This window comes from Pleurodeles waltl, chromosome 7 (assembly GCF_031143425.1).
Source record: "Pleurodeles waltl isolate 20211129_DDA chromosome 7, aPleWal1.hap1.20221129, whole genome shotgun sequence".
NCBI lineage: Eukaryota > Metazoa > Chordata > Amphibia > Caudata > Salamandridae > Pleurodeles > Pleurodeles waltl.
This window is the reverse complement of record NC_090446.1, coordinates 572,051,047-572,071,766: the sequence shown is the minus strand read 5'-3', so window position 1 is coordinate 572,071,766 and position 20,720 is coordinate 572,051,047. Positions and strand designations below refer to the sequence as shown.

General features: G+C 42.8%; 1 protein-coding gene across 1 annotated transcript in view; it reads right to left on the bottom strand.

The window, feature by feature from the left end:
* Nucleotides 1–1,459: 1,459 nt before the first annotated feature.
* Nucleotides 1,460–20,720, bottom strand: part of ELOB (elongin B) — a 65,360-nt gene continuing 46,099 nt past the window's right edge. The window contains exons 2-4 of the mRNA XM_069244355.1: nt 19,274–19,408; nt 13,074–13,182; nt 1,460–2,043 (exon numbers count right to left, since the gene is read on the bottom strand). Coding sequence (XP_069100456.1) covers nt 1,931–2,043; nt 13,074–13,182; nt 19,274–19,408 — 357 coding nt within the window. The 3' untranslated portion in view covers nt 1,460–1,930. The remainder of the gene's footprint in view (nt 2,044–13,073; nt 13,183–19,273; nt 19,409–20,720) is intronic.

Here is a 20,720-nt window from a genome sequence, read left to right as displayed (position 1 = left end):
AACTGAGACTTCTGGGGTTTTGTTTGGGCAATTCCTTCTTTCTTTGTGTTAGACATCACAACTTCATCATGGCCCTGTTCCTTCATGGATATATTATAGCCGTGTAGCCCACTGTAGAGGGCTTTATCGGCCATTAAAGGCCCGCTCCAGTGTTAAAGGCAAAAGCTGAAGGCGAGGACCTTTAATAAGGGAGCAGGAGTTTAATGGCCAGTATAGCCTAGCTATGCACAGCTCTAAGGCTATTAGAACGCCCTGCCACTAGAGGGCAGAATTTTCTAATAGATAAAACAAAGGCCTTATGGAGCCTGAGGGGACTGAAATCCACTTGGGCTCTGTGAGGCTCTTGTTCATGGCTGTTGCTATGTGAAAAACATTGGAATGTTGAAGGACCGAGCTTCTACCAGCCGTTAGAAGCCCAGAGCACTCCACTGTCCTCAGTGGAGCTCCCAACATTCCAATGTTCTAATATAGCCTTAGAACCCGCTGTAGCGGGCTCTACCGGCCATTAAAGGCCCTCTCCCGTTTTTAACAAGGGAAAGGGCCTTTAATGGCCTGTAGAGGCCGCTACGGCGGGTTCTAAGGCTATTCGAAGGCAACTAGGCCACTAGAGGGCAGAATGTTCTATCAAATAAAACAAATTCCTTATAAAGCCCTAGGAGATTAAAATCCCCTCAGACTCCGTGAGGCTTTTTTCACAGCTTATGCTGTGAACAAAGAAAATTGGAATGTTGACGCAGCGGGCTTTTACCAGCGAGTAAAAGCGCGGAGCACTCCATTGTCTGCAATGGAGCCCCCAATATTACAATGTTCTAATCTAGATTAATTTAAGTATGTAGTGATGGCTCCTCCCGGGAAAAAAAGCCTTCAGTCGACCTCCAATAACTTGAGTTATTGGCCAATCCCAACCTTAAAACGTTTATGCAAGATCAAAGAGGGGGAAAAAAACAACAACAAAAAAGACAAAATAAAAATCACAAACTTCTCTAAGATCATTACTGTGAAGTCCAAAACACATTAAATTTCCCTTACTCAGACTTGAGACCAGATAGGATTAAGGATGAAGCATTAACAAATATATGAAAGGAGCTCTAAGTTCCACATTTTTGTAACAGCTTTCAGCAAGGAGATTAGTGGTCACGGAGAGCTCAGTCGCTTTAGGATGGTCAGTACATGTGCTTAACATCCCTCATCATACAAGAAAGAAAGTGACACCACTGTCACAACACTGTTCTAAATTACCTGTAAGAAATGCGGAAAATGTCATGGCTAGATCAGTGTCTTACTTCTCTGCTGACTCATGGAACCTGTATTGCATGAAACTCAGACACCCTGCAGATGGCCACGATTTATAATGTATATCAGGTTTCAAATTAACCAGAGGTCAAGTTACCAAGTCCATCTACTTACAATTACAAATCCACCCAAACAAAGACAGAGTGCACAAAAGACAAACCAACTGTTAAATTAAAAACGTGTATTTTTTCCCCAAACTTAACTTAAAAGGGTACAGAGCTGTCAGGGTTTCAGGGAGGACACACAACTGTGCCCTTTTATTAAAGAGAAAAACAAAGAAAGAAAGAAAAAAAACAGGACAAACCTTTATTGAGCATAAAAGAAAAAAAATACTTTCAAAAACAAAAAAGAACCTTTGTCAAATAGTAGCTTTTTCTACAGAGACGCCGTCACCAGTTTTGAGTCCAACACACGCGGCTAATAAACGTGCATCTTTAATGGGCCTTGGTTTGTGCACTCCCATGCTCCCTTGGCCACTACATAGGGTGAAAGGTGATAGGTGGAGTCCACTTCAGCGCAATGGTGGGTAGACAAGTTAGAGGGAAGAGGGTGATGGGGTTTAGGAAAGAAGGAAACAGATGCGAGAGTGGGAGGAATTGTACGGAGGACGGATCACTCCCCTCCGTCGGATACCCCCTCACTGCACAGCCTGCTCATTGGCGCTGCTGCTGGAGTCCTGGGGCTTCATGACGTCGGGCAGTTCTGGCGGGCTGGAGAAGGAGTCTATGCGTAGCGGCTCGAAGGAATCATCTGAGAGAAGAAAAGAAACAAGTTAAACAATGGAAGTGAGGCACCCACCCTTTCTCCAGCCACCAATCGTGTAGTATTTTGGTATTTCCACAATAGCTAAAAAACTAACTTGCTTCACACTGAGACGACAATCACCAATGGATTTAACATGACATGTGCCTAGTCTGGCACAACATCTGTAAGGCACCTGCAACATGCCAATGCCAAAAGATAGACATTCTATTGCTACTAGCACAGAAGACAAGGGCACAGCTATTGTCTTTAATGCCAATGAGGAAGCTTTGACTCAACATGAGCAAAGCATGGGCACCAACCATAATTGCAAGTTTATAGCAGTGGTAACTTGATGGGAATAAGCACCCACCCATCAAGGAATGGAACCACCAACAAAGATGTTTACAGACCTCTCCCTACTGACAAGAGCCTTATATGATCTCACAAACAACCAAGATGTTTACATACGCACCACTAACAACAACCTTCATAGACACTGCACCTACCACCACCACAGCAAATAATATTACAAGATCTAATGAACAACTAGGAAAAGTGCCTTACAGATGTCACTTAGAGCAAAATAAAGCAACAAGAACCTTAAAGGATCTCACCAACACCAATTCCCCACTACATGTTACTACTAAGATCAATAAAATTACTGCACCAGATAAAGTGCACAGAACTCAGGCTCAACCAAACCTAAGCTCTAAGTTTCACAATAAGAAATATCTTCAATTAAAAAAAAAAAAATCTTACAATCAACACCACCAACGTGGAAAGGCCTCACAGTAAAGGACCTCGCTGGACCTCATCACTGACCAAAGTATGAAGACAACAAAGCAGATAAATACAGTTATGTGCTACTCATTACTTTATCTAAATGGTAACATTATAAAAAGTGTGAAGGTAAGCTGTTAGCCTGCCCATCATTCCTGAATATTTGTAGGTTGGACTCACACAATCTAATTTTTTTCACTATTGGAGTAGAAATGACGATCTCATTTTTTCACTACTGGAGTAGAAATATTTTGACCCTCAGTTGTGGTAGTTTAGAGCATGTTGGAAATGGAAATCCCAGATATACTGCAGTCACATATTGCTTAAGTGTGAAGTTCAGCCTTCTGTTCTAAAGAATCAGCGTGCTCTTCTCCAATAATGAAAAACAGACCCATTGAAAAGCTTGTGCCAGAGACCAACGCATTTGTAATGCAAACTTGAGAAAATGTGTGGTGTCCCTTAGAGTTTTATAAATTTATTTTTGCCCTGGTGGCATTTGCTCATCCGTACGAATCAGAAAAAAGTACGATTCTGGCACAATATTAAACCTTTGAACAGATTATTGTCCATAGAGCATCTATGAAGCCTGTTGTTCACAACAAGAAGACTAGAGACGCTTTCAGCCACTCAGAAAAGTGAAGTAGACAAACGTACACGAGCACAGAAAACGGCCACTGGGGAATTGTGCTCAGGTACTGGGTTCTAGGCATCCAAAATACAGTGAAATTCCCTAGTATCTACAGCCCTAAGGGACAAAAGGCCATGAACCACTTAGCTCTGTAACTGAACCTTGCAGTTTTTGGGATCCCACATTTATAGTTGCATAGCCATCTATTTATTTGACCTAAAACATGACTGGCATGAGACAGGAAATACTTTAACATTTACCTAGAATAGTAGCATAACCAAACATTCTGAGGTGACATTTATGTTTTGGGTTGTTCAGACTTAAGTGTGACAACCTAAACCAGAGTCAAGTGCTGGAATGGTCATGATGAAGAGCTGTGAGCTCTTCCTCGGGGAATCTGATGGATTAAAAAAAAGATTGCTTTAGGACATAAAACCACTCCATCCACCTAAACTAAAGCTTGAGCCACCAAAGTAAGCATAGAGATTTGCAAGCACCAAACAGAATGTTGCAGCTATGGTGCTGGAGTTTTGGAGGAGCACGCAGTGTCAAACAAATACATGGATGGTGTCTATTCCGAAGCAGCAAAGATAAAGACGTCTTGGAAAAAAAAAAAAAAGAGAGAGAAAGAGAAAGAGACTGCGAAGGGCAGAAAGGGGCCAACAAACTGCAACGGTGTGGGGGGGATGATGAATTAGTTTGTAACCCTAGATGTTCCTGATTGAAATCTTCAGAGCTCATTTACGCTGAATCTCTTCAACTAAAAGCATCATCCTTCACTTTCTAGAAAATGCTAATTTTCATTTTTTTTTAAGCATATACACTTCTCATTTTAGGTCTTGTCTACAAGACAGTGCAAGCTTCAAGCCATCTGGTGGGAAGTACAAATGCCCGCTATTAGAAGAAGGCGGGAATCATGACCAAGAGTGGCTGCATTTGGCTGCTCTCTGACTAGAGTAGCATGGTGGGTGAAAAACAATGGACTATGGAATACAGCCAAAGTAAACACCAGTGAGTGAGATTAAGTCACACATTTCTCCTATACTTCTGATGTAGTAGATGTCCTAAATATGATGGGTATGCCCAGTTGTGGGTCCTGTGACAACTGACACGACTAGAGAAATGCTTCCTGATGAGGCCTAAATAGACCAAAACTTGTCTACATTTGCCGGTGCTCCCATCTGAATGGAACCTGGTCTCGTATTTTGGGCTGGGCTGTTCCTATTGTACCAGGACTAAGACTGATTTGCATATACCTGATGTATATCGAGTGACATGGTAGATAACTACAGTCTAGAATGTGCCCTTAAGGAATCACCAGTAATGGAGATTAACTCAAGGCTCTTACTGTATGCCACCACTACAAGTAGGCATTCAACAATATGATCTTAGGAGGCGAGCGACTGATGTAGCGGTACATAGTTCAATACGTGCTGAATTTTATGACAAGACCGGAGGCTCCTATTATGCATTCTTTTCTTGCTTTAATCAAACAGCAGCAAGTGAAGAAAACTACAATTCCCATGAGCGTGGAAAAAAACAGCCAATGGGAAACAAAAGGTAGTCCAATAACAATAACCAATGAGTAACTACATGTGCTATTATGACGTAACTGGACTGCGAACAGCCCTCTTTTCTTGCTGCTCGCAGCCAGTTAAGTCGTTTTTTCAAATACTTCTTTCACAATATAGTGTTTGTTATTGTTATTTCTTAATAAGTAATGTTATTTCTTGTTTAATTATCTTTTTCCTCCTAGCCGGCATGTTGCCGCACTAACTGTTCTGTTTTTGCGCTCCCCGGCACACGGTTTCTTTTAAACGGTTTAACCGTTCCTCACGTCGTGCTATTGTTTTAGACAGCGCATGAGGAACGGCTTCCTTCCGTGCCTTTTATTGCTTCGCAGCTGCATTTTCACGCGTTCCTCACCGCGTTCCTGCGTGTTCAGGCCGCTTCTTCCAGCCCTTCTTTCCGGTCACGGAAGCTCGTCTTCTTCTGCCTCACTCAACAGTAGGCAGTATTAGACACACCCTGGGGCGGAGCTGTTCGTTTTTTTTGCCCTTCCCTTAACATTAACCCTTTAACTCCTGGTTTTGTGTTTAACATGGATTCTGGCAGTTCAACTTCGCGTCAGGTGGACCCTGAAGAGGTTTCTGCCATTAAACAAGATATGAATGACTTTATCCAGAATTCTGCACAGCAAGCTGTTAATAATTCTATAAATAATTTGTCAAAAATTTTGGAATCCTCAGTTTTGAAAATGTTTACTAAGACATTATCAGCCCAGTCTGCAGGGGAGTGCAGACAGCGCCCTTCACTCATTTCTAAAGGCTCACAAAAATTGGCGCTAAAGTTTTGTGAGGTTTCCTCACCCATGGCAGAGGACGCTGCTCCTCAAAAGGCTTCATCTAAGGAGAATAGAGTCACAGAGTACAGCTCAGAAACGCAAAGCAAAAACAAAAAATATTATGTCCCCTTTAATTATTACCTCCATTCCGGACAATGATGATGAGGAACCCGATGCGGATTCAGATGCTGATCCATCTGACCAAGATGATTGTGACTCCACGCCTGTTCCCAAAAAACCTAAATTCTCTTCCTCTAATACCACTCCGCTTTTAGATTGTGAAGGCTTGCCTATGTTTGACCCTTCTTTTATATTACACCCCAATTCAACCGAATGGTTCCCGGCTACTCACGTGGGAGATTACGTTTCGGCTAAATTATTTTGTCCTCTGGACAAACAAACCCACTCCAAACTAAAATCGGAGTGTCCTCGCCCCTCTTTAGACCATAAGTCATCTGTCACACCTACTATTGACCAACCCATCCTCACTTTCTTCACCAAGTTTGGCAAGGATCCCAGGTAAGGGGTAGATAAAGCCTGGTCCTCTTGCCAGGACAAATTATTGGATGTCATTGGCCCTCTCACCCGTATCTTTGACATGGCTGAGGCCGCCAGAATTGATGGTTCCGCTGTTGATCCGGAGGAACTCTCCTTATGGGTCCAAAGATCTGTTTGCCTTTTAGGCAATGCCAACGCTGCGATTTCCCAGGAAAGACGCAAAGGTATTTTGCTCAAATTGGATCCCAAACTTGTTCATCTAGCCTCAATTCAAACGCAGACCAAAACAGAAGGTTTTCTATTTGGGGATAACTTCATCAAAGAACTGGGCAAGTACGTTGCTACTTTTACCTCGATGGATAAGTAGCAACAGTCTCTAAAGAAGATGTTCAATCCACGGGTTTTCACCGGGGCTGGCAGAGGCAGAAGCCGCTTTGCCGGCCGCTCCCATTACAACGAAGGCTCCCGTGGCAACTACAACTCTTCATACCAAGATTTCAGGCCACAGTTTTACCCGCAAAGGGCCAGAGGTTTCCGCACCAGAGGCTTCAGGAACACCAGAAATGCCAACCAAACAGGTAAATCCATTTCCTTCTCTTGTTTCCGTGGGCGGTCGCCTTTGTCATTTTTCCCCAAATTGGCTATTAATTACCTCAGATCCTTGGATTGTAAACACCATTCGAGGTTACATGATAGAATTTTACTCAACTCCAATACAATTTGTTGCTCCTCTTCTTCCCCGTTTTTCTACAGATATGTCTGCTCTTATTTCCTCGGAAGTCCAATCCCTTCTTCAAAAACGAGCCATTGCTCTTACTCAACCTCACCCGTCAGGCTTCACCAGCTCCATTTTCTTGGTTCAAAAGAAGAGCAAGAAAATGAGACCAGTTATCAATCTCAAGTTCTTCAACCAATTTGTGGTTTACCGCCACTTCTAGATGGAAACCATTCTCCATCTCAGAGACTCTCTACTTCAGAACGATTGGATGGTCCGTTTAGATTTACAGGATGCTTACCTGGTAGTCCCGATCCACCCGGATCACAGGAAGTTTCTTCAATTTCAATGGCTCGACCAATTCTTTCATTTTACATCTCTTCCTTTCAGTCTTTCTTCAGCTCCATGGTGTCTCACCAAACTCATGAAGCCAGTGGTGGCACATCTCAGGGCCAAGGGAGTGAGACTTCTCATTCACCTGGACGATATTCTCCTCATGAGTCAATCTCCTCAATTACTCACATCCCACCTCAACCTCACCTGCTCTCTTTTATCGAAACTCAGCTTTATCATCAACAGAGAAAAGTCTATTCTTTTTCCGACCCAATGTATAGAATTCTTAGGTTTCCTAATAAATTCCGTTTCGGCCACTCTGTTTCTCCCTTCTGCAAAAATCAAATCTATAAAGTCAGAGATTCTTCAAGTTCTTCACCATTCGTCCATTTCGCTGAGGACCCTTGCCCGCGTCGTCTCCCTTTTTTCGTCTTCCATTCAGGCTATATTCCCAGGCCCCTTGCATTACCGGGGTCTCCAGCGGTTAAAGATTCAACGTTTACGCAAAGGTCTTTCTTACGCTGATATTATTCCCCTAGATCATGATTCTCGTACAGAACTGCAATGGTGGATAGACCATTTAGACGCTTGGAACGGGAGGACTATCGTTCCATCAGCCCCAGATCTTGTATTAGAGTCAGATGCAAGCCTAACCGGTTGGGGGGGCCTGTTGTGGACCAATCTCGACTGGAGGTTTATGGTCATTAGAGGAGTCCAGATTCCATATCAATTGTTTAGAGATGCTTGCAGGCTCCTTTGCAATCAGGAGCCTCGCAAAGAACAGGGTTTGCTGTGCTATCCTTCTAAGGATGGACAATATTTCAGCGGTCTGATACATCAACCATCTCAGGAGTACAAAATCCAAACCCCTAGCAGAATTGGCAAAGAGTTTCTGGGAATTTTGCCTTGCAAACCAAATTTCGGTTCATGCAGACTCCATTGCCAATTGGCACTCCCGTCATCTACACGATTCAAGCGACTGGAAGCTCCATCCCGCGATCTTTCATTTCCTACAAGACAAATGGAGGCCCATGACGATCGACTTGTTCGCGTCTCGCCTCAACACGCAACTTCCCCAATTTTACAGTTGGCGGCCGGATCCTTCGGCCCTGGCCTACGATGGATTTCTCCCCGACTGGTCCAAGTCCCTTTCTTACGCTTTTCCACCTTTCGTTATGACCAGCAGAGTTCTTGCTCAGGTCCGTCGTCCGCAGGCTACCTTAATTCTTATCGCTCCGTATTGGCAGTCCCAGATTTGGTTTGCAACCCTTCTGGAACTTGCCATAGACTCCTTTTCTCATCCCTTCGTTCCCAGATCTTCTTTTGGACTCTCTCCAACGTCATCACAACCTCATTTTAGACTATCTTCTTTCCCTTTCAGCTTGGAAAATTTCATGAATTCCCAATTTTTCCCTTGCATTTCGTCACAAGCTTCGGAATAGATCAGACAATCTTGGGCCCCTGGAACAAGGAATGCCTATAAGTCGGCCAGGGCTTTATGGCAAAGCTGGTGTTTGGGAAAACACATTGATCCCCTTTCAGCAGATGTCACTTTTATAGTGAATTTCCTCGCTGCGGAAGCTAGCAAGGGTAAAGCTTTTCGTACTATTAATCTGTATAGGTCAGCCATCTCCTCAAATCATCAGTTCGTCAATGGAAAGCCAGTAGGGGAACACCCGCTTATTTGCCGGCTTTTAAAGGGAGTAAACATTTTTAATCCACCACTTCCTAAATACAGAATTTTGTGGGATGTTAATATTGTATTGAATTTCTTTCTTTCATGGCCCGACCATTCTGCTCTTACTCTGAAGATGTTGTCGGCCAAACTCACTATGTTGTTGTGTCTTATTTCTCTTAAATGGATTTCTGACGTCAAAGCTTTAGACATTTCCTCTCGACAGTTTACTCCTTCGGGGGTATTATTTACTGTATCCAGAAGAACAAAAACAAATTTACATTCCGTTTTTTACCCATATTTCCGGATCATCCTAAATTATGTGTAGCACAATGTTTAAAAGTATACGAGCATATGACTGCTCATCTAAGAACGTCCTCAACTACTCAACTTCTTATTTCCTTTAGAAAACCTTACAAGCCAGTGTCTTCCGCTACTTTGGCTCGTTGGGTCAAGTGGATTATGTCTTTGGCTGGGATTGACACTTCCAAATTTGGAGCCCATTCTTCTAGAGGCGCTATGGCATCCAAAGCCTTTTGGGCGGGTTCACGTCTTGAGGACATTCTTAGATCTGCAGATTGGTCTAATGACAATGTGTTTAGAGTCTTTTATTGTAAGCCGGTTGATAGTGTGGTTACAAATGTCATTAATTTGCTTTAAACATGCATAATAGGAGCATCCGGTCTAGCCATAAAATGTAGATTTTCCTAGTTTTAATGATGGAAAGTCTTAATTTTATTAAAGACACGGAGGCGAGTATTATCCCACCCGTTGTTTTCTTGGTAAATAGTGTTTGTTTATTTTTCTCCCTTCCCCTTTAGTGTCGCCTTCTGTCCAACCTGCTACCTAAGTCATCATGTCATGGTGTGGATGGCCCGTCAACGCTGTCTACATATCCTCTTCTTTGTTTGGCGGATCTCCATTGTGCCTCCCTTCATCGGTAGTTCCCTGGACTTATGAACTTCTGCACCAAGCTGTTATCTTTCATTATGGCTCTTCTAATTTTGGCTTCTATTTTTCCTTTATTTCGTGCCAGCTGAACTTTAAGCGCAAGAAAAGAGGGCTGTTCGCAGTCCAGTTACGTCATAATAGCACATGTAGTTACTCATTGGGTATTGTTATTGGACTACCTTTTGTTTCCCATTGGCTGTTTTTTTCCACGCTCATGGGAATTGTAATTTTCTTCACTTGCTGCTGTTTGATTAAAGCAAGAAAAGAATGCATAATACTCGCCTCCGTGTCTTTAATAAAATTAAGACTTTCCGTCATTAAAACTAGGAAAATCTACATTTTCGTTCACCATACAGATTAGTGCAAAGCATCTATTGACAGCGTCAATGTATCTTTTCATTATCAATATCGCAAACTACATTGATGTAGTCGCACATAGGCAACTCAGAGGATGCAATCTATCAATGTGTCAAGCTATCGGATGAAACAGGGCTCTGCCATGTATGAAAACATCACCTTTGAAGGATACTTTTTCATAATTTGAGTCCAAGAATTATACTAATAAGTGAACCATATGCATTGAAAAGAGGGGGTATTGTTACGACTGTTATTCCAGTAAGATCCAGTGAAACTCCACTGTGACACAGCCTTCTGGTGACCAGTAAGACAGACAAGATAAGACAAAATTCTTTACTTTCTGCCACTAGCACTGTGCAGAAAGTAATCTATGCAGATGTGAGGTTGAATGCCAGACTTTGAACTGAGAATGTTCACCATAAATTTCTCGTGTTTGTAAATTGGCATTGACAATATAAGCCTACATGGCCTATAGAATGCATCCAAACCTAATTGCATAGAGAACAAACATAAGCTGCAAACACCTGCAGCCTTTGGGATAGCCATGTCTTCCTAGTTGCTGCATCACTACAATGTCAGTAGAACAATTTCAATTTGCCAGTCTCGAACATTGGCACAACAATAATATTTACAACACCACTGAAGATCTCATGGTGGAGAAGATGTGGGCCAAAGGAGGCAAACTAACACAGATAGGGAATGGAATCAAGAGGTAGCTGAACTAATTGTAGAGGATGAAAAAGTTCTAGGATTGATGAAGCATTTGGTGGTGGACTGCAGAATGCTGAAATATTAGGGGATGCAGGGAACTAAGAGGGACCTCTGAGTTGACAAAACACTGGATTTGAGGGTGAAGAGTAACAAAATGAGGGCTTGGATTTGCAGTGCAGACATTTAAAAAATAGAGCAATAAAGCTGGGGACATGGGGGCAACATTAGCAACACACTTTAGAGATCGGGCTCAGGATGCAGCCCCTGAGGCAGAGGGTGACAAAGTGACAAGAAGAGGTTGTTGACAAGAAAAGGTTGGCAGGTTGGGGAGGGGGCGGTGGAATGTTGAGGGGGCATGATGTAATTCAGGGATTCCAGGCAAGGGGGAGTGAAACAAATTAAAAGCTGGGGATGGATGGCGCCAATGCTTCAAGAGGGTGGGATGCAAGGTGTAATGAACCAAAGGGTTATAAAAGCCTTAGAGCAGGAAAATAAAATAGGACAGAGGGTGTGGAGGATCAGTGATGATCTCAGGAGTCAGGGTTTGGAAGGCATGGGGAGATGGCTGGAGAGGCAGCACACCTAATAAAACCATATTTGGACAGGTTTAAGAAGAAACAAACTTGAGGACCGTAGAGGTATCAAGTAAGAAACATGGTGGGGCAGGGAGGAACAGAGGCATGGGTGATCATGGAAAAAAGCACCAGCGAAGTGTATTGATTCAAGGTGGGTACCATTAGGATGCAAAACAGAATCTGAGACTCCAAAGGAAATGACTGGGAGGGAGTCAAGGAAGAGAACGGCCTGGAGGTGCAAACTAAGAGGAACCAAGTGGACCAATGAACAGCGATGCGGGCAAACAATGAGCATATACAAAATGTGTGGACTCATGGTGGGAAGAAGTCATACAGCAACTGGAGGTAGAACAGAAGGGCTTAAACAAGGGTGGATTGAGCTGGAACATAATTCAGCATGTGGGAAGAGGAATAGGAGGGATGAAGCGGGGTGCATCTCAACCGTGGCACCCAAGACATAAGAACAGCACAGATGTGCTGCGTGAGTGCTCAACAAATTGGAAGAGATGAGCCTAGCAAGAAGGACTAAAGGAGAGAGGACAATGCAAGGAGAGGCTCGTAAGACAGCACAGCAAGGAGGAAATCTAGGCACCCTCAGAAGTAAATGAGCTTGCAGAGTTAAAGGTTCTCTAAAACTTGGACCAAAGAACTGACAGAGCAGAAACTGTGGGATTTCTTTTAAAAATCTCACTAAACCATTGTGGCCTACTCCCAACTAAGGCACTAACGAGCTCAGAATTTTGAACACAATATTTTAAATCCCTCCTGCGATCAAAAGACAATCCCGACCGGACTACAGCGGGATCTATCTTAGCAATGGTGTATTTTTGAGGCCTGCGATGATGAAAAGGGATCTCATTTAGAGGGTGCAATGTTAAAAAGTACACCAAGTATCAAAAACACCAGCATCAAAATTGTTGGGCCTTTAGACTGGAATATTTGGCTTGTGAGGTGAGACCATACAGCTGGAGTCTTCTTAGACACATGGCAGTCACGCCTCATGACAATCATGGCAGGACTCTGAAATCTGAACAAGATACTCTGAACCTTTCATTGCAACACTTCATCCTATACTGGAATAGTATTTCTCCATCACATACACCCCAAAGTGCCCACTGTGCTACCCTCTTCCACAAACATTCTTAATATGAGATCCCAAGAGCACATACGTCTTAAACAGGATTTCTCAGCAATCAGAAATAATTGGTGGAGCATATTAGCAGCTGCCATACAAAACCCAATGTTAAAAATTAGGAACTCTTTCAGATCCCACAGAACCTGTAACAAAGTCAATCTGTTTAGTTGATACTTCAATGGGAATAAACATATTATTGCCATAGGGTAAGACATACTGAGTGCAGGAGTGTGCCTGGTCTACTCAGGGGTGCCAGATTCATTCAAGACAGTCTGGGGAAGACAAATTTAGACTAGGGATGCCCTGAAGTAGACAGGGTGACAGATCTACTCACCTGAGGCTCTGAAGGCCAGCCCAACTGTAGCCGGGGCCTGAGGCCGGGCAGTCTGGCTGGTGAAGCCACAGTCTCCCAGTGTCTTGCTGTCGTCCAGGAGCTGGTCATCCTATTGAAGAAGCAGTCAGGAAGAGGAGAAGTCCATAAGTGATGTATCTTCCACACCCTGTGCCACAGTAAGCCCCCTCTCCAGCATACATGGCCTACAAAGCCCTTCACTCCACAAGTCATGGCTCCCAAACTCACACTTACCTAAAAACCCAGTCCCAACAGACAAATCCCCAACTCTAAGACTCCCCAAAACACACTACCTAGGAGAGCTGTGCATCTACTTTCTACACTAACCTTGTTGGTAATATTGGAGAGGACAAGCTATAACAATCAAATAAAAAAACTCCCTCAGCAGATTCAGGCCTTCCAATCCCAATAACACAACACTAAATAGACTGAGACTTATCTATCTGCAGGGGAACCTGCTGCATCCAAACACAACAATCCCCTCGTCCTCTTCCACTTTGTACACACACTGGAGTCTAATGCCGCTCAAAACGTGCACATCTTTTCTCCACTAGCCAACCTCAAATAAAGGAAGAGCTTTGATTGTGTGTGCAACAACTAAGGGCTCCCTGCCACAAAACACTGCTACCCCAACCCACATATAATTGGTGCAAAAACAGCAAAATGTTTGATCTTCAGTTCGTGTCTTTTAGCTGTATTGAGGAGTCACTATATTCAGAAATTCTACTTTCTGAGTATCTGATCTCAAGTATTGCTATCTTGAAGGCATGTGAGCCAGTGAGCAATTTTGAGGTTATGCTAGGGTTCCGTTTAATGAAATGGCCTACAAGCATTAGTGCAGTCTACTCTCAAACCTCTGCATCAACCCACATGACTCAACACTCCAAGCACCCCCTCAAGACTAGCAACTTTTGAAGTAAACCCCTCTATTCTAAATGCCCAGTTTGCATACTTTTCAACTTTACCCTATTTAAACCCCCTCCACCAGACAGCCCATCAACAGGCAACAAATCCCTTTGCAAACTGGCCATTTCCTAATCTCCAAATATCAGTTTTATTTCATTTTTCTTAATTTATGTAGTTCTTTTCTGTCACTTCTTGATTTTATTTCAGGCCTTTGTACGTTTCTGATGTGTAAACAAAACTAAACAAGGTGTGCTCCTATAAAAATTTGAACGTACTATTGGATAGAAGTTGTAATCAGCACCACTGAAACATATTAATAGGTGGCAGAGGGGGCCAAGTGAGGTTAAACAGATGGATAGGTTTAGTCCCTTCCTCTAAAAAGCTTCCTACAAGGACCTTGGTTAGACTGGAAATAGAAGCCTGGCACCATCTTCCAAGATTGCCCTTAAGAAATTTGCACTTTTCAACAGTCTGTAAGCAACAGCGCTAACTGTTTTCAAAGTAACTTTCGCCGGCGACTTCCATGTCCGAACACTCATGCTAGCCTCCAAGCACACACTTAATTGGTGTGTATCAACAAATAATTGTAGTGGGGTTCCTGCCTAATCAACTTTTGAGGAACAGCTAAAACTTCTAATACCTCCAGACATATTTAGCATTAGTAGATCAATATAGGATGTTGACATAAATCCCGCGGTTCTCATGATCCAAATCCATTTCCAAATGGATGCACCGCAGTAGAATGTTAAATAACTTCTTTCTCATCTTCATGCATGAAGTTAACTCTATTGTGTTACCCTGGCCTTTTCAGCATTGCCAACTTTGCTCCCCTGAGATCACCATTACCCGTACACAGCATACTATGATGGAGTAAGATATTAGAGTCCAAGGAAAATACTCTTCAAATCTCTTTCACCGTCGCTTCTCTTTGACAGATCAGAACAGTGTGTGGTGTTTGGCACCAGGTATCAGTATAGGTGCACTCTACCTACTTAAACTTGTAAGGAACAGCTTAGGCTACAAACAGTAGCTATCTCCTCAGATAATTGATGGAAATGCAGTAGTAAGTGTTATTCAGATTCATAAATAGACCCAACGTGCTCGATCAGCAGGCAAGGAAACATTTAATATCCACCACACCACTGAAAGCCTTACTGATCTTCTGTATATCACAGAAATGTGGTCAGCAGAGCAGTTTCCATTCCCACTTCAACACCTTTCTTATTCTGTAACATCAGGAAGAATCCTAATGCCACACGCTGTGTTCTATGAGAATTTACTCATTATCCACTTTAGTGAGGTGAATGACAGACTGACCTCCATCACACTTACTTCAAAGTGCAGTGGCTGTCAATATGTTGTCATCTGTCCAGAAAAATGAAATGTTTCTGGTCCGAACCCCAGAAGCATTTTCTTTCCAAAAATCTAACTTTGAGCTGCGAGGAAAAAGATTCCATTGTGTTTAAGGTTTGGTTATTTTTGTTACGAGGTAATGCGCTTGTGCTGCGTGTGCCAATATTACTGCAACACAAAAACAAGCATTTGCAATACAATAGGTCTCACATTTGCTTGAGTTAGACCTATTGGCATTGTAAATAGATAATGGGACTTTTCTTGTCAACCATGCTCATAATTCCGTCTTTTGCTGCCATATCATTTCAGTGACCCTACATATAACTAAAACACTTCCATTTACCTTCTTCCTCTCTCTGCAGCAAAAATGAAAATGTTGCCATTTAGCATCCTAATTTAGATCTGCCATGCTGCTAATTCCAATAGAATACCACTTTTACCACTCCACCATCAGAGTTGCTGGCTAGCTAACACAATTCCCCAAAAAAGACGAAAGACAGCCACAGAGGAGAAATAAACTAGTAGGGTCACCAAAACATATCAAGAGTGTTCAAACAATAATAGTTTGATAATGATGTTAAGTTTGCCTGAATCATGATCATAATTGTAAAAAGGAGAGAGTATTGAAACAAATACAATATAAACCTTTATCAGAAATAAACGTTTGGCATTATAGTGTAACGTTCAAAACACCATAACACAAATATAATTTGGAACGGATTGGAGAGTGAAAGGAAAGAGGGAGTCAGTAGTAAAGATGGAGAGGACAAGTGGCGTAGTAACAGTGTCACGGGCCCTAGTGTAAGAAAGGAAAATGGTTGACTGCAATTCCGGTAGGAAAATACAGCAGTAATTAGAGTTGAAGGAGGTCTATAGGTCCCTGGGCCGCGGTCCACTGCACCTGTTGCTCCACTGATAATTAACCTCAGGAGAAAAAGCGTACTGGGCAGAAAAAGAGAAGCAAAAGGAAGAAAACAGACAAACGGAAGAAAGAAAAGGGGTCGGAAATAAATAAATGAATGAAAAGAAATAACGAGAGTATTAAAACACAGCTAAGAGAAGAAGTAGAGCAAATGTGTGAGGCAGAAGAAAAAAGGGAAGGAAGCTAGCGAAAGAAAGATAAAGGAGAAAAAAAAATGAAAGAAGTGTGAAAAAAAATGAATATATTAGAAAACAAGGGATGGGAAAACCATTGACACTTCAGGTCCCAACAAGTAACTTGTGGCTTCCACATACAGACGAGAAAAAGAGGGATTTAGAGTAAAACGTAAGGAAGGAAGAAATCAAAAAAAAAAAAAAAAAAAAAACACACACAACAGGGCGTCAAAGGAAAAAGCAAATAAAAAGACAAAGAAAGAATGAAAGGAAGAGGAAATAAAATAGAGTAAGAATGAACACCTGATGAAGAAAAAAAAGGGGAATGAAACAAGGAAAAAAATAACCACGTTTTTCCGAGTTTGAAAAAGGCAGATGCAAAAGGAAGAGGGAAATCAAAAAAGGGAGAGGAGTAGAAATAAAAAGTTGAAAGAGCAAAACTTAACGTGTGAATTTTAAGATCTGGAAGTGGGGAGATAGAAAACATTGAGTGTAAACAGAGTAAAGGAAAGAACAAAGTGAGATAGGTGAAACAGACCCTCCCAATAAAGATGGCAGCTAAGAATATATTTAATTGGCTCCCCACGTCCTCAAACATAAGTAAGAGTGTGGAACAGCAGAGGCACTGCAGAACAGCCGCAGGTGCATTAGCAGAGTTGTGTGAGAACGCCAATACCGCAATATTGGGGTGCTTCAAATCAGGATTGGGGGTATAGACAAAGCTGTGTCCCAGCCCAGTGCTGGAATAACAGAAAGGCAGAGGGTGAGGAATGAGAAACGGAGCTCTGTGTAATTCCTGGTATTGGAATAATGGGGCGCTTCAGGTTAGGGTTGAGGTGCGCTGACGGAGTTGTATATAGGCTGCAGTACTGGAATAGTAACAGGCACACAAGGTCAGAAGTGAGGTGCCCTGGTGAAGCTTCAAGTGGGGCCAGTATGGGAGTGGCATTGCCTCTGAACCACAGAAGGAGCCCTGAAGGGTGTGTATGTGAACCTTACTACTAAGAAGTAATGTGTGCTGAATGTTAGAATTTGGATTCTGGTGGAGCTGTAGTGGTTCACATCAAAAGTGGATTGGACATTAGACTTAAGGTGCACTGGCTGAGCTGTTTTTTGCTCTTTTGAGTCCAGTATTGGCTTGGCAGTGGGACTGAATATTAGAATTGAGGTGCTGTAATGGAACTGTGTGTGAGCAGGGTCCCAGTATAGGAAAGGAAGTGACCTTGTCGGGTGGAACTGAGGTGCACTGATGAAGCTGCGCCGAGGTCCCAGTACTGGAGCAGCAGAGTGTACTGACTGCGAGAACTGAGGTGCTCTGGCAGACAGTGTGTGTGGGGTTACTGGCGTGGCTTAGGGCTTGGAGTGTGTGAACTGCGGTGCACTGATGGAGCTGTGCCCGAGGTCCCAGTACTGGAGTAGCAGAGTGTACTGACTGCAAGAACTGAGGTGCTCAGGTAGACAGCGCGTGCTGGGTTCCGGGCACTGGCACAGCTGAGGGCTTGGAGTGTGTGAACTAAGGTGCACTGATGGAGCTGCAAGTGGGATCCCGGTATGGAGCAGAAGTGGGCACTATCTCTAAAGGTTGCCGAGCCCTGGTAGTGCTGGGTACCTAGGCTATAAGCAATTACAACCTCTCAGCACACAGGCAGGCACACTTGGTAACGAAAATCCAAGCCAAGGGAGCCAGGCAGCTGAGAGAGGGTGCAGAGAGCCCATTAAGACTACATGTGACCAAGATAACAGCCCAATTTATAGCCTTGTTTACAGTTAAGCTCAGAGGAAGAACACTCTGCAAATGAAAAGGGAAGCTTCCCTGGACAGGAGCAGGAAACAAAGCCAAAAAAAAGTCCCCTACAGACCAGATAAACAGGAAAAAGCGTAATTATACAGTAGTTGGTCCCTGCGCCGACACAAAAAGAGGAGGGACAAAGAGAATACGTTTTGAAAGCCAGCCTCTAGCTCAGCAGCTGCAGTTGTTGCAGCTGGGTCTTCAAGGCCTGGCTCGGTTGCCCAGCCCTAGGTACCACAAATAACGCACCGGCAGCTTGCAAATGTTTACCACAGATGCTACATCCTCTTCAATGCTCCACATGGGTTCATTTCTTTAGTGGGGCTTCCGTTTCACTGCAGGATAGCAGATCCTTGCAGGAAACGGGCAACAGAAGCAAAGTTATATCACCACCTTGGCAGGTAGACAGGACACAACCTCCCCCGCCCCAAAGTTTCATTTTACACATAGAATTGCATCCATAACAACTTTAGAGATTATAGAAAGGTTTTCTAAGGACAACACTTTCCTACTATTCGCCGAGCCTAATTTTAACAAGCCTGTTACTATGTGAGCTATTATTTGAATGGCTCTGGGAGTCATACACCATAACTGGGATATGCACAGACATCTGAGATACACGTTTAACTAGGAACATGCCACTTTGCACATCAAGAAAAACATGTTTGGTTCCTTTCTCTGCAAACAACCTACATTAGCGATCCCGAGGAGTTGAACCTCATAGCTCATTGTTCCATGCAAAAGATACAAAAGAAGAGTAGTGATGAAGTAAACCACCACCTTCCAGTCAAATTGAACAGAAATATTTCACTCCAATTTCCTAAACATTTCATAGCTTCATAATATCCCTACAAAGAAAATGGGTCAGGAAGACAGCACTTTCCCCCGCAAATTGTAAGGCAAAACATTTTACTTTATCAGCCCAAAGAAAGGGAAGTTTTTCTAAAAGAGTAAAGAGTTAAAGACTAAAAAAAAAAAATACAAAAAAAAAAAACACACACACACACAAAATGTGGAGTCCAGCTCGATCAAAAGTCACCTTGTATAGCCGCTGGTCCTCAGGGGGCCTCTTCAGGATACCCTCCACAATCCGCTTCAGATCATAAACCGTGGTGGATTCCTTGGCATCTGTGAAGATGGTCGTCTTCTGATGGCGAATCATTAGAAAGACATCCTGTAGAAGAAGAGGAGAAGAGATTGGTGATAAAGTCTTGCATTGAATGTGCTGTACACTTAATAAAAATTCAAAGGCATAAGCAATGCTGCAGGAAAGAATAGCAACTAAGTAACATTTGTAGTTCAGATAGAAGGTGTCTTAGGATACCTAGTATAGACCACAGAAAAGACAAGTGGTCCTCATTAGCCCTGATGGAATGGCTATTGCTCTTTATGAACTCTCTTTTTGATGCAACACAAACTATGTTTAAAGACAAAAAAGAACAGAGCTATTAGTCAGTATTCACAAATGCACCAAGACAGCAGAATAACCTCTCACGATACGCAGATGCTATGGAAACCAGTACTGTCCTCCAATTCCATAAAACTTACTTATGTACAAAAGCACATCTATCTTTCTGGACAGACACCATACAGCGGAAGCCTTTCGACAACAGGGCTATTCTAACAGCTTGGTAGAATCTCAAATGGATTTTTCATTATTAATTAGAGTGCTGGATACATTTGAGTAAGAGGGTGCCTGCGACGTGTGTTTCCACATCTGCCTTTTAGTTATCTCTCCTTGAATAAACCCTTCTCATCTCATCTCAGTAATAAAGACCATAAACCTCAATGTTCTGGGCACATTATGACTGAGCCAAGTAAGGAAGGGACACAGAGACAAAGCAACTGTATGTTTTATTGCCCTCAGAGGTAAAGATGGCAGTGGGGTTACCATCCATCAATATAGAGCTACTGAGGTGGTGTACTCAAAGACTTCAACTCAAAATGGCGTGCAAAGTAGATTAATAATGTTGATAATGACACAGAAAGCCACTAAAACTAATGCATCTTTTTTGAAGATCCAATAGGCAACACCTAAACACAAAATCTGCTTGTCTAATCACACAAAGTATTCATCAACAAGAGTCACTGTAGGCAGGGAAGGAGCTAAAAGTAAAAAGACTACAGACAAAAGGGGACAGGCAATCAAAAACACAGCGTCATCTTTTTACCCGCAAAGTGAGCAATAAGGCTTCCGGTCCCAGGGGATGGCTGCCATTAACGCATGTATAAAGCAGTCTCTCCTCTAAGATTAGAACTTAATAATAAGCCAATTATAGTAACCTATAGGGAACATTGTGCCAGTGGAGTGCTTTTGGAACACTATACAAGAGAAGTACATGTTTAACCCCTTATAACTGCCCTCACAGTTCAATCACTGAGCTTGAAGATTTGGCAGAATGTCAAGTAAGACACCAAAATCTGGCACTCTTTGCGTTCCAAATCAGGAGACAAGGTAAAGTCATTGAAGATATGTCCTTCCTTTC